Source organism: Mixophyes fleayi, chromosome 7 (genome assembly GCF_038048845.1).
Source record: "Mixophyes fleayi isolate aMixFle1 chromosome 7, aMixFle1.hap1, whole genome shotgun sequence".
Taxonomy (NCBI): Eukaryota; Metazoa; Chordata; class Amphibia; order Anura; family Limnodynastidae; genus Mixophyes; species Mixophyes fleayi.
In genome coordinates this window covers 18,212,621-18,225,857 of record NC_134408.1, presented here as the reverse complement: position 1 = coordinate 18,225,857, position 13,237 = coordinate 18,212,621, and the positions used below count along the sequence as shown (strand labels likewise).

The following is a 13,237-nucleotide window of genomic DNA, read 5'->3' as shown; positions in this document are numbered from 1 at the left end:
TCATAGTAAAAGTCCTTCTAGTCATAGTAAAAGTCCTGCTAGTCATAGTAAAATTCCTGCTAGTCATAGTAAAATTCCTTCTAGTCATAGTAAAAGTCCTGCTAGTCATAGTAAAATTCCTGCTAGTCATAGTAAAAGTCCTTCTAGTCATAGTAAAAGTCCTGCTAGTCATAGTAAAAGTCCTGCTAGTCATAGTAAAAGTCCTGCTAGTCATAGTAAAATTCCTGCTAGTCATAGTAAAATTCCTTCTAGTCATAGTAAAAGTCCTGCTAGTCATAGTAAAAGTCCTGCTAGTCATAGTAAAAGTCCTTCTAGTCATAGTAAAAGTCCTGCTAGTCATAGTAAAATTCCTGCTAGTCATAGTAAAATTCCTTCTAGTCATAGTAAAAGTCCTGCTAGTCATAGTAAAAGTCCTGCTAGTCATAGTAAAAGTCCTGCTAGTCATAGTAAAAGTCCTGCCAATCATAGTAAAAGTCCTGCTAGTCATAGTAAAAGTCCTTCTAGTCATAGTAAAAGTCCTGCTAGTCATAGTAAAAGTCCTGCTAGTCATAGTAAAATTACTTCTAGTCATAGTAAAAGTCCTGCTAACCAGTGTAAAAGTTCTGCTAGTCATAATAAAAGTCCTGCTAGTCATAGTAAAAGTCCTTCTAGTCATAGTAAAAGTCCTGCCAATCATAGTAAAAGTCCTGCTAGTCATAGTAAAAGTCCTGCTAGTCATAGTAAAATTCCTTCTAGTCATAGTAAAAGTCCTGCTAGTCATAGTAAAAGTCCTGCTAGTCATAGTAAAAGTCCTTCTAGTCATAGTAAAAGTCCTGCTAGTCATAGTAAAATTCCTGCTAGTCATAGTAAAATTCCTTCTAGTCATAGTAAAAGTCCTGCTAGTCATAGTAAAAGTCCTGCTAGTCATAGTAAAAGTCCTGCTAGTCATAGTAAAAGTCCTGCCAATCATAGTAAAAGTCCTGCTAGTCATAGTAAAAGTCCTTCTAGTCATAGTAAAAGTCCTGCTAGTCATAGTAAAAGTCCTGCTAGTCATAGTAAAATTACTTCTAGTCATAGTAAAAGTCCTGCTAACCAGTGTAAAAGTTCTGCTAGTCATAATAAAAGTCCTGCTAGTCATAGTAAAAGTCCTTCTAGTCATAGTAAAAGTCCTGCCAATCATAGTAAAAGTCCTGCTAGTCATAGTAAAAGTCCTGCTAGTCATAGTAAAATTCCTTCTAGTCATAGTAAAAGTCCTGCTAGTCATAGTAAAAGTCCTGCCAATCATAGTAAAAGTCCTGCTAGTCATAGTAAAAGTCCTTCTAGTCATAGTAAAAGTCCTGCTAGTCATAGTAAAAGTCCTGCTAGTCATAGTAAAATTACTTCTAGTCATAGTAAAAGTCCTGCTAACCAGTGTAAAAGTTCTGCTAGTCATAATAAAAGTCCCGCTAACCATCGTAAAAGTCCTGCATCCCTATATGTGCTTAGCGTTAGACCACAGAAAGGATTTCTCAAGCGTTGAGCAGCAGTGGATCTGTTTGAACCAAGGCACAGGACTGGCTGTGACACCTGTTATGTGATGTACACAGCACGGTTCATATTATAACAAACCAAAACTGGTAAAATACTAGAGATAGGTGCAGATTAAAACTAACATCAGCCCTGGCTGATGAATATGACATTTTGTTCACATCTATCATCCACTGAAACATCATTTTTAACATCCAATCACTTGGACCACTTTACATTTTCATTAGTGCGTTCACATTCACTGCAAGTATTTAACAATAAACAACAAACACTTTTCAACAACTTCACTGTAATATATAGAAAGTCCCAAATCCAAGTATTTAATATACACAGCAATACACATTCACATAGATTTCCGCAGTCTCCCTGCTCACTGAATTATACAACAAGCTCCTCATCCCAATCTCTTCTCAAGTACAGCAAGTGACACGCAGGTGCTTTCCCACTAGCGCGTTTCCACCTTCAGAAGCGCTTATGTGATCCATAGTTGCCTACTCTATCGGAATGTCCGGGAGACTCCCAAATTACTGGGAGTTCTCCCGGACTCCCAGGAGAGCAGGACAACTTCCCGGATCCCGGAAGTTCAGAAAGGTAAAATGAGGGGGAGGGGCTTAGTGATTAAATTCCTGCGTCATCGTGGCCCCGCCCTTCTGTTATAAATCAAAATGGCTATGACAGTTTTGGGGCGGGGCCAATGATGCGACTCTCACAGCTTATAGTTAGCTGTTTAAACTCTCTGTGTGACTGCGTCTGTCCAAATATAGCAGATTTCAATTGCAGACTGTTTTTTATTGAGCACCATGATCATTAACAGAAAACTGTTGTCGGCTTTTCAAAACATGTGATTGTAGTGGGAGGGTGGGAGGCCTGCCACACAGCCCTAACAGAGTCATCCTGACAACATAATAGGCCCCCGGGCAAAGCAGTGCACTGGGCCCTACCTACACAACCACTCACAGGAATAAAAATGTATATTTATATATATTATCGATAAAATTAAACTTGTCCCTCCAACAAATCAGTGTTTAAACATTAAAAAAAGTGTTGTACAGCATAGATTAATCTACACCAACATTTGAACAATATAACATGAGCCGTGAAGTTGAAAAACAAGAAATTCAACATAAAAATGGTGCTCAATTGGTAAATCATGCAGACGGAGATTAATTATTTATTATTAATCAAGTGTTCAACACAAACATTTGCAAAATTTCTTTGCAGAGAATTGCTTAAAAGGTGATTAGTCCACTTAAACATTCTAATAAAGAGCCATATAACTGTATTTATTATATATAATAATAATATATGATAATATATAATAAATAAGATATATAAGAATGTATGAATTAAAATGATCTGTTTGAATAACCATCCTACTGATTCAATAGAAATGTAAGAGGCGACGCCAGGGGTATTGCTATTACTTACATGGTTCATTGTTTTGTCACAGTACGGATACTGTTATTAACCCTAGCGCTACAAATCGTGGTGTGCTGTGGCTTATTACAATGTATTAGTGTAAGGCAGTCGTTATTACAATATAAGGGAAGGGCTGTTTCATTGCTATTTGTACTATTCTAACAAAGAGGGTTCGAAAGTTCTAAATAATCCTCCTGGAATAATATATTTAAGAGTTGGCAAGCCTCTGGGGCCCATATGCTTATGGGGCCCCAGGGCAACTTCCCAGCATGCCCATGCGTTAAGACAGCTCTGAGTCCTAACACAATCTCACTGTGCTGCACCAGTCACATGCAATTAATTAGAGTAATTCACATACATTATAATCATGTCATATTGAAGTTGCAAAATATATACATATTTAAAGCAAACCCTCGCTGCAAAAATGATGTGAAACTAATGAAATATCTTTGTACATTGTTGCCCTGTATTTTTATATTCAATTAGCCACATGTACTTATATTTGCTTTACTTTGTGCTTTTTAAAGACATAAAGCTTTTAATTTTCTCAGTTTGTGCTATTTTATTTTAAATTTTATTTGTCTTAACCTATGATTTAAGCAAAACACATTGACATGTTTGCGTGTTTTTATACTCCTTTAAATGCTCTTGTGTAAAAAAAACGCAGACAAATACTTCCATGGTCAAAAGCGGTCTTAGAAAAAAATACACATTTGGGGGTATATTTACTAAACTGCGGGTTTGAAAAAGTAGAGATGTTGCCTATAGCGACCAATCAGATTCTAGCTGTCATTTTGCAGAATGCACTAAATAAATGACAGCTAGAATCTGATTGGTTGCTATAGGCAACATCTCCACTTTTTCAAACCCGCAGTTTAGTAAATCTAGCCCTTGGTTTCATACATTGTCATTTTTTCTGTTTTCGGTTGATTCAAGCATCATGGTTTGCAAGATCTGAGTGTGCCCCAAAATCTCCTAAAAAATACCCTCTCAGAGCAGCAGTGTAGGATGGAGTACCCTTCTAGTGGAGATTTTAACTATTTATTCCCCAAATTGCTCACCTTAGGGAGCAATGGAAACAAACTCTCCCCCAGCACAATATTTGACCATATATACACCTACACTGCCAGCAGATGCTCCTTTGTCTCCCCCAATTCACGTACGCCTTCTCCCATGTGACCTCTCCATCAAAAGTCCTGCCAAAACTCTGTCTTATCCATTTCCTAATTAAATATCTCCATGCCTTTCTAATGCAGTGACTTGGGCCTGGATCGAATCCCCACATTAACATAAATTGCTTTTGTTATGGGGATCATGGACCTCGGATTGACACCTCACAGCGCCTGACCTACAAACTCCCTCTAACTTTCCGTTATGTCACGTATTATGAGGCAAATCAAAGTGCGTTGTGTACCTGTCAAATCATTGCAGGCTGAAACCGATAATGGCAATGGCCTGGGGTCAGAGGTTACGCTCCTTGGTCAGAGTACTTGACACAATTAAAGTTTCACCTGAGCTCATCCTCAGCAACACTCAGGGAATGTGTTAATTTTTTTTGGGGCAGATCTAAACCAGGCTTCTTATACCGCTTTCACACGGCCGCCCTGGCAATATCCCGGGTTTATGATCCCAGGATATTGCCGGGTGACAGTGCAGGACACCCCGGCAAATTTCCGGGTATACCGTGTTCACACTGAACACGGATCTGTCCTGGTCTCCCTGGGAACATCGCAAGGGGAGCTTTGATTGGCTCCTCTTGTGATTTTTTTTTTTTTTTACCTAATAATAGGTTTCGGTGAGACCCAGGTTGAAAAACCCGCAATTTAGTAAATATACCCCCCAGTCTGTAAAAAAAAAAAAAGACCATAAGGTGCCTAACCTAATGAATTCTTAGCTAACTCACTATATGGAGAATAATGATGTCATCAAACTGTTGTGACATCATCATCACTGGGTTCTGGCACAAATCCTGTGTCACATTCCCTTGTCTGTACTAATTTTTTTTCTTAAATTTTCATAAAATACATTTTTACAGTTGCACGTGATTGCAAACACATGTTATAGCATGCACACAAGACGGTCATCACTACTGATCAGGACTTAGAATGGCCCTGTAGCTGGAGCAAGAGATATGGCAGAAAAACAAATAACTTTGAGATGACCAGAGCTTGATTCTGACATGGCTGCATGTGCTTGAGTTTGGCGCGCCTTTATTGTACATTACGGGCGCCTTCCCTGCTCCGTTCACTCCCAGAAATTGTAGGCTGCAGTAAGTGCCCTTTGCGTATAAAGAGGTAGCAGACCGGTGGTAATCGTTTTAACGATTACCACTGATCCAACATCGACAAGCCCTACAAAGAAAATCCGAATTTCTGAACATCCAATTGGAAAATAAACAGACTTAACTTGAACCCGACCGCGGTGATCTCCGATTGGATCACCATGCTGACAGCAAGTTATTCCGATTGGACAAGTGTTCGGCACTGCAGCTTGATGTCATTGCGACGTCTGTCAATAGAAATTTGAGGCGGCAATGTCGGGTTAAGTGTTTAAACACTTAACCTTAGGGGTCCCCACATCGGCGCTTTAAATTTCTATTGACAGACATCGCGATGACATCAAGCTGCAGTGCCGAACACTTCTCCAATCGGAATAACTTGCAGTCAGCATGGTGATCCAATCGGAGATCTCCAGCGTCGGCTTCAAGGTAAGTCTGTTTATTTTCAAATCGGTTTTGCAGAAATTCGGATTTTATTTGTAGGGCTTGTCCATGTTGGATTTTTCCTCTCCGGTCAAGCGTACCCAACCACAGCAGACAGCACTGCGTTCACAGACTTATTTTCTGGTTCTGGGCATGCACAGAATGATTTTGTGGACGATACGCTCAAAATCAGCAGATATGGGCCTTGGATGAATCAGGCCCCTGTTCTTGACCCTTTCTGTGGTCATAAAAGTTGCAACTCTTTGTTATCTTGTAATATTGTTAAAATGTGTACTAAGTCCTCAGACACACACACACACAGGGCCCGATTCATTAAGGCAGGTAAGTGCCAGTAGGTGTCATATTTTGTGTAAAATCAAACTGCGCATGCCCAGAAATGAACCATACGGTAGAAAACGCAGCAATGTCCAATTTATCTTCGAGTGCAAAGGACCCTTACTATAGCGTACAAATTCATGGTCAGAACGAGGAGGGGAATGGGCGTATACACAAAGTCAGTTTACTGTAAGGGTGTGCCAAGCTAGAACACACTCAGCAGCATCCGATTCAAGCTTTGAGCATCCCAAAGCTATGTGATTTTAAGTCATATCATTTGCACCAGCCACAGGTCTGGTGTAAGTGCCGATTACTAGTGATGACGGCTGTGTGTGCATTGTAGAATATGTGTGTGCAATCAGGAGAAACTGTAAACAAATTATTTTATGTACAGTAGACATTTATAACACCCTAATACATGTATTTTATGGAATAAATAAAAAAAAAAAGAATGTTTCTGTCGGTAGAAGTAAGAGAAACACATTCACACAACGGATCGTTTATCCCTATGAGAAAACTCTTGCCCATGCACACTTTTTTATTTTAATGCATATTATCAGACTTGACAGAAGAAACATTCATCTATCACTCATGCATGATGAGTTTGCTTATTCATACAGTCTCAATAAAGTTGAGAAGGAGAAGTTCAACGGTATGAAGTTAATAGAGACTATTGAAGATGCTAAAGACATTTATACTCCCTAACGAGCTTCATACAAGAGAGTAGATTGATATAAAATTAGTATACCTTGTCATTCCACTGGGATCTGTTGTCTGGGCCAATCATTTGTTGCCAGTTTCTCTGGGATCTCCCACTGCCATGTGCTAGGTAACTGGCTACTTTTTCCTTGGCTCTGCGTGAACCTCTTCTTAGTGTTTCAGCCCAAGGTATATGCATGGACTTATTAGTGGACCATATCCCTGGCCTCTCGTAGAAATTCCCTGCATGGTGCATCTTCCTTAGAGTCCCCCGTCCTCTGAACGTTTCCATCCTGTGAACTTGGGGCATTACTACAGCATATCTTCCAACACAATCGTCATAGTCACCATCATAGTAATCTGCTTGTGATCTGGGGGGCCCACGCCCCATATATGGATCTCTTGGATGTGGATACCTAGGGAATGAATGGTTAGCACCAGTCAAGGTTGGGGAGCCCTGGAACTTTAGACGAATGCTAGAACGTGCTTTAGGGGACTCATGGTTTGCTTCGTTTAATGACTCAGACATGAAACCACCTAAAGACTTCAATCCAGGTTGAGGGGATGGTGATCGCGGATGGCTTATATTTCCAGAATAAGACATGGGATTCCGGTGCTGTGCCTGGTTTGGTAAGGGCCTCCAATCTTCATGAGGGTGCCTAACATTTTGTGGTATGGGGGGTTTATATGTTCCTGCTCTAGCCTCTTCTTTGACCGAAAACGAAGGAGACTTTGGCCTCTGAATTTGGCTATCTTCCATCTGACCAAACGTCTTTACGTACGGATCGGCAGCTACTTGTTCTGGAAATCGGTTGGCTACTGGAGGCTCTTCTCTGCGTAATAATTGTCGTGATGGAGGAGGACCTTGAGACATTCCTACAAGAGGCTGACCAATCCTCTTCCAAAATGGATTTTTAGAATTAGGAGCTGGGCCTGATGCTGGTAACATTGATGCCTCGTTAAATTGTCTGTTAATTGAGCGATTGCTTCCTTGCCTGTTTAACATATGGGAATCTGGATTTGGTGGTGGCCGATTTAAAGTTCCTTTCATGTTATTATGTCTTCCCATCATAGGTGACCTTGGTGGGTCAGGGAATGAGGGAGACTGAGCAGAAGTCTCATGAAACTCTCTTGGTGTGTAATAGCCACTTCCTTGTCTTTGTAATGTAGGGTTAGGTGATGATGTATTTGAAGTTCCTCTCATACTATCATGTCTCTCCATCATTGGGGACATCCGTGGATCAGAATATGAGAACGGTGGGTATGAAGGCTCATGAGATGTATTGGTCATTGAGCGTCTACTTCCTTGTCTATTTAATAGCTGGGAGCCTGGTGTTATTGCTGACCCATTTAATGTCCCTTTAAGGCTATTATGTCTATCCATCAAAGGTGACCTTGGTGCGTCAGAGAATTGGAGAGACTGTGAAGATCCTTCTTGAGAGTCTCTGGCCATGGGATGCTCACATCCTTGTCTGCGCAGTGTGTTTGATGATTGGTTAGGTGGAAACAGATTAGAAGAACCTCTCATACTGCCAGATTTCCTCAACACTGGTGACTTTTGTTGTTCAGTTGGTGAGCTAGTCATTCCATACTGATTGTGTTGTTGTTGATATGATGGGCTAACATTATTATCCCTATAAGGTGGCATATCTGCCATTGAGCCTCTTGGTGATGATGCATTTAGTGGTTTCATCTCACTAGTGTGTCTTAAATGTTTCATAAACGGATTCATTGTTAATGGCTTGACCGGTCTTCCTGATGACTCAACTTCCTTTCCCCAAACTTGCGGGTAATTTCCTTGTTGCTCATTCATTTTTTCACTTGTTCTTCTTGATATTTGAGGAGATTTCTGGTGTGTGACCTGGTTTTCAGAATAATAGTTTGAATCAAAACCCCTCCTTGGTGGCTGTGGTGATGGTGGCATTTGAAATTCCTTATTTGCAATATTGCTAATTCTCTGGGGTAGTGGACTCACTGCAGGTGATACTGTGTTTGATTGCACTGGATTATAATTTCTGTTCATTAGTCCTTGCGTTTGCAGAGTGGCTGAGCCACCCCTAGATTTTATGGATTGTTGAGGTGTTAGAGCTCCACCCTGTACATTCCTAAAGCTGTTTCCTCTTCTCATGGAAGGCAGTGGTGATGACGGTGCATTGGCGGAAGGTCCAACAGGTGATGCATTTAGATCGCTGGAATTAGAAGACCAATGTGTCATCCTTGTGGGTAATGGTGACCTTGGGAAATTTCCTTTGGCTAATTGCGGTGCGGGTAAATGATCTTTTTGTCTTAGTGAGGAACGTACCTCAGTCTGAAAGTGTTCATGTTGGCTATGGGTGACAGAATTGGATTTGTTTAATCCAAATGCATTCATAGCAGGCTTTGGGGAAAGTGGTCTCTGCCTCGTGGAAAGGTTGGGCGATGGTGGCATAGGTATGTCCTTTCCTTGGTTATAAAATCGTTGAGCAGTGTGGGGCGACGGAGGAAGTCTTTGCTTGGATGGCTGTAAAGGAACGTTTGTTTCAGTATTATTACTGTTAGAAGTCAAAAAGTTTGTTTTTCTTAAGGAATTTGATGAATCCATACCAGTCAATTTTTGACCAAATCGTTTATGGTAAGGCATTGTAGTAGATCGCTCATCAGCCAAGTCTTTCTGCAAAGCTTCTAACTGATGTGCTGAAGGTTTATTGGCAGTATGGTAATCATTGCTGGTGTTTGGGAATTGAAAATGCTTTAAGGATGGCTGTGGGGACGGGGTTCTTGCAAATGTAGTCTCTTGAAATAGATTTCTAGGCTGTGGAGAAATAGGCCGTGTTTGTAACGGATTATCATTACGCTTTAAGATAGGCTTAGGTGCGAGTGACTTTTTCATAAACTGTCCTAATGGACTACCAAATGCCCTTGGGGAGAAATCCTGAGAATCCATTTCCTGGTAATGGTCCTGATGATGTGGAGTATTGATTCTTTTCCCTATTGGTTTTGCAGACAGCAACCTTTGAACCCCTCTCGCATGCGACGGACCAACATTTCTTTGGAAAGACTTTGCGAAAAAAGATTTTGCTGCTGCTTGTCTTGGATTTCTATGCTGCTGTGGTGAAAGCAATGGTTCGTCTTCATAATCTTCCTCTTCTTCATCAAAATCTGTAAACGAGATATGAGGAGATGGAGGCAATGGGACTTCGAGTCTTTCGTGGCCAAACAGTTTTACTTGAGGTCTTGGGAACAACTTATATTTCCTATTTCGAGATAATGTAGAAGAATCTTCTTCCTCCAGTTCTTCCGACCCGTAAAATTGATGATTACCATGTTGTAGCATTGTTTCTCCATCGTCATATTCCATTATGTCATCTGAGGGTTGGGCATATGGATTTAATGGCTCCGCATAAGGGGATGTACTATAGCCATTGTTATGCATTGGAACTGGGGAATCATCATAGGCATCTGCTTCATCCATTTCAGAATAAGGATGTTGTCCATTGAAGTAGCCAAATGGTTCGTTATCATTTTCTCTTGGGTCATAAGGATTTCTTGGATCCTCAGAATATCTCATTTCATTTTCTTCAAAGTCATAGGATGAATAGGCATTCTGTGGATTATGAACATCTACCTCATAGTCGAAATAAGAATTCTGACTCTTAAGCAGATGATTGTCCTCATCGTAATATTCCATGTTCTCATGATATGAAGTATAGTCCTCTTCCATAGGGTATCCAGAATAATCACCATACTCCTCATCTGCTCCAGCATGTGGTGGAAATTGTCCATTATGACCAAATGCATAGTCGTCCCCCTCGTTGGGGTATCCATAGTGATTCATGTCATAATCTTCATCATGGTAGTTGTAATACTCTGTTGATGGGTCATCATATCGTCCTGCCCCATGTTGCATATATCTTTGAGTTGGGAATCTTTGGTGTCGGTATGCTTCAGAGTTTTTAGGATGTCCATAAACATCTTCATATTGGCCATAGAACCTGTGAGAACCTGGGAACCTGCTCATGTTTGACCTATATCTGTGGAGCTCCTCCTCCGAAGGGAAGGGCAACTTTTGTGCCCCCATTCTCGTAAGCCAAGCATCCTGTATGGCTTTCTCATTGTATTTACTCTTCTTGGACAGAAACCTTTTGGTCAACCAACTAGCGGCTGCTGACACTTTAGTAAGCATTTTAGCTCTTGGTTTGAACTTATCCTTTGCTTTTTTCCTGCCAAATAAGCCTCCAAATAGCTTTCCTGGTCCTTTTGTGTCCTGGGGTTCTGGTTTCGATGCATTGCCCCCTAATCTTATAAGCATGAATGTAGGCTTTTGACCAGTACCGGCTTTTGGCAACGTTTTTTTTTCCACTGTTTTTTTTGCGCTTCTCCTTAAGCCCAACATAAGTTTGGACGTGTTTTTCAACATTGCCGCTGACTTCTTTTTCTTATCCAATAGAGATGTACTCGCAAATTTATTCTTGAACCCCATGAATAGTTTAGAGGCTGTCTTGAAGTGGCCTTTCTTTGATCTCGTTGGCCTGAGGTGTCTGAATTTCATGAAAAGTTTAGATGTTGCTTTTAAACTCCTCTTTTTCTTAGCCGGAGGGGGTGGTTTTTTGGCCAGTCCAGCCATGGCCTTTGTTGCACCTTTCAGTTGAGCTCTTGCTAAATCCTTCTTTAGAACTTTGGTTTTGGTATCCTCGGGAACCTCCGCTTGACCTCGTTTTCCTTTACCCTTGTTCATTTCAGCCACTGCTTTAGAGGCCCCTTTTAAGGCCACCACACCCTTCTCTCTCCCCCTTCTACCTCTGACCACTGGTTCAATCTCTTCCTCCTCTTCTTCATTTTTGCTCTCTTCACTTTGCTCTTTAACAAGCTCTGCATCAGATACCTCCTCCTCCTCGTCACTTGTTATTTCTTTTTTTGTTTTCTTGTCATCTTTCCCCTTCTTTTTGTCCTCTTTTTCTTTACCTTTCTTGTCTTTCTTTTCATCTTTTACTTTTGGGTCAGGCTTTGCCGGTGCTGGTGGCTCTTTCTTGCCACCTTTCTTTGCCGCCTTTGGGTCAGCTTTTTTGCCCCCCATAATGATAACGTTCCAAGCTCATGCTAATGTTCCTGCTCTGTTATTTCCTAAATTGTCATATTCCAAAGTCGCTGTCCTCTGTGAGTAAATCCACGGCAGCAGACTGAATGCACTCGGACTGAGGACAAAGCACGATGACTGCAAGTCTAACACTCTATGGAATTGAATTCTCATGCTGTTAGGCGATACTCCAAAAGGAATCAATTAGCGCAACCAATGGCTTCACGTTAATTAAGAAACATACTCTAGGCTTCTAAGTTGCCTTGAAAGCCATGGCAAAAAATGCTCATGAATATCAAGCTCATTGCAGAGTTAACATCTTCAGTTACCTTGCACAGTGTGTGGTGCGTTGACCCAGTCATCCATCCTTGGCTCACCCCAGCTGTCCCTTCTTAAGCTTCTCTTTCTGTAGCAATCCTCCAAACTATTCAAAAGTTTTTTCCTTAACAATGCAGATTCCAAGAAATCAGTTACATCCACGAACAGGTTCCTTTCTTAACAGAGACTTGAAAAAATGCAGAGTCTTGCAGTATAAGCCCAGGGGGAATCCTGTTACATTGTCATCAAGCAGCAATGACGCTTCTGCACAGCCCTGGGAAGTAGGCAGCCAAGATATAGTGGCGATTCTCTGTGCTGTAACAGTATCTTCTTGGCTCAGTTAAGTATGAATAATGCAACTAGCCTGTACCATTCCTGCTTTACCACTCTGAGACTTTTCCAACGAAAGGACTTAAGTGCTACGGCACAAGAACGGAATGAGGATGAATATATTTATATGTTAACTCTTTGGCTCCCCAAACAAATTAAGTGCTTTGCCATTGTTTAGCATGAGCGGAAATGACCATGTCTGGCTAAACACAAAACATTTTCAACGCCGATTGGCTAAACTGCAAGAAAGGTTTATGTTATTTTATAATTTATTCTTTTCTAGACCCGCATTTGGCCACTTATTAAGCACAAAAACATCTCAGCAGTGTCAAAGTCGAATAATTGGATGAAAAAAAGTATATTGATTAATATTGTTTTACCGTGCGATTGCGATCAGTACGCCACGTGTCATGGCGCAATCGCACGATAAATAGCGCACGCATACACTTACACTTACACATTCACTTGTATATAGTTCTTTTTTATAATAGTTCCAATCCACAGTTGTTTATGAACAAATGTTATTTAGTTTATAGTTAAATATTATAAAGTTATATGTACACGTTAGTGAGATCTAAGGTTCAGGTCACAGGAAACATATCATGTCTGGTATCATTCTAATCCCCTATTTATCCGCAGACGTCCGGTTCAATCGCCAAAAGGATCGCACTTTGAGTATGCGTGCGCTAGTTATGGATGATAGGGAATAAATTATTAGAATGATATTGTCTGTGTAATGCTAATAGACCAGTTTGAACTAGTTTGTAGCGGGAAGATTAGTATTCATCTTCTGGAGAGCTGACCCCCACCCTTGGATGGCATCGTTTGAACTGGCCAATGACCTGCATTACACTGGACCTTCATGAAGCCTGAAC

The 13,237-nt window shown here is 40.8% G+C and overlaps 1 protein-coding gene across 1 annotated transcript in view; it reads right to left on the bottom strand.

Annotated features, from left to right (window-relative positions):
- MYO15A (myosin XVA) overlaps positions 1 to 11,714 on the bottom strand; it is a 94,217-nt gene extending 82,503 nt beyond the window's left edge. The window contains exons 1-2 of the mRNA XM_075181317.1: positions 11,549 to 11,714; positions 6,711 to 11,242 (exon numbers count right to left, since the gene is read on the bottom strand). Of these exons, the coding sequence (XP_075037418.1) occupies positions 6,711 to 11,242; positions 11,549 to 11,714 (4,698 nt within the window). The remainder of the gene's footprint in view (positions 1 to 6,710; positions 11,243 to 11,548) is intronic.
- Positions 11,715 to 13,237: the final 1,523 nt, after the last annotated feature.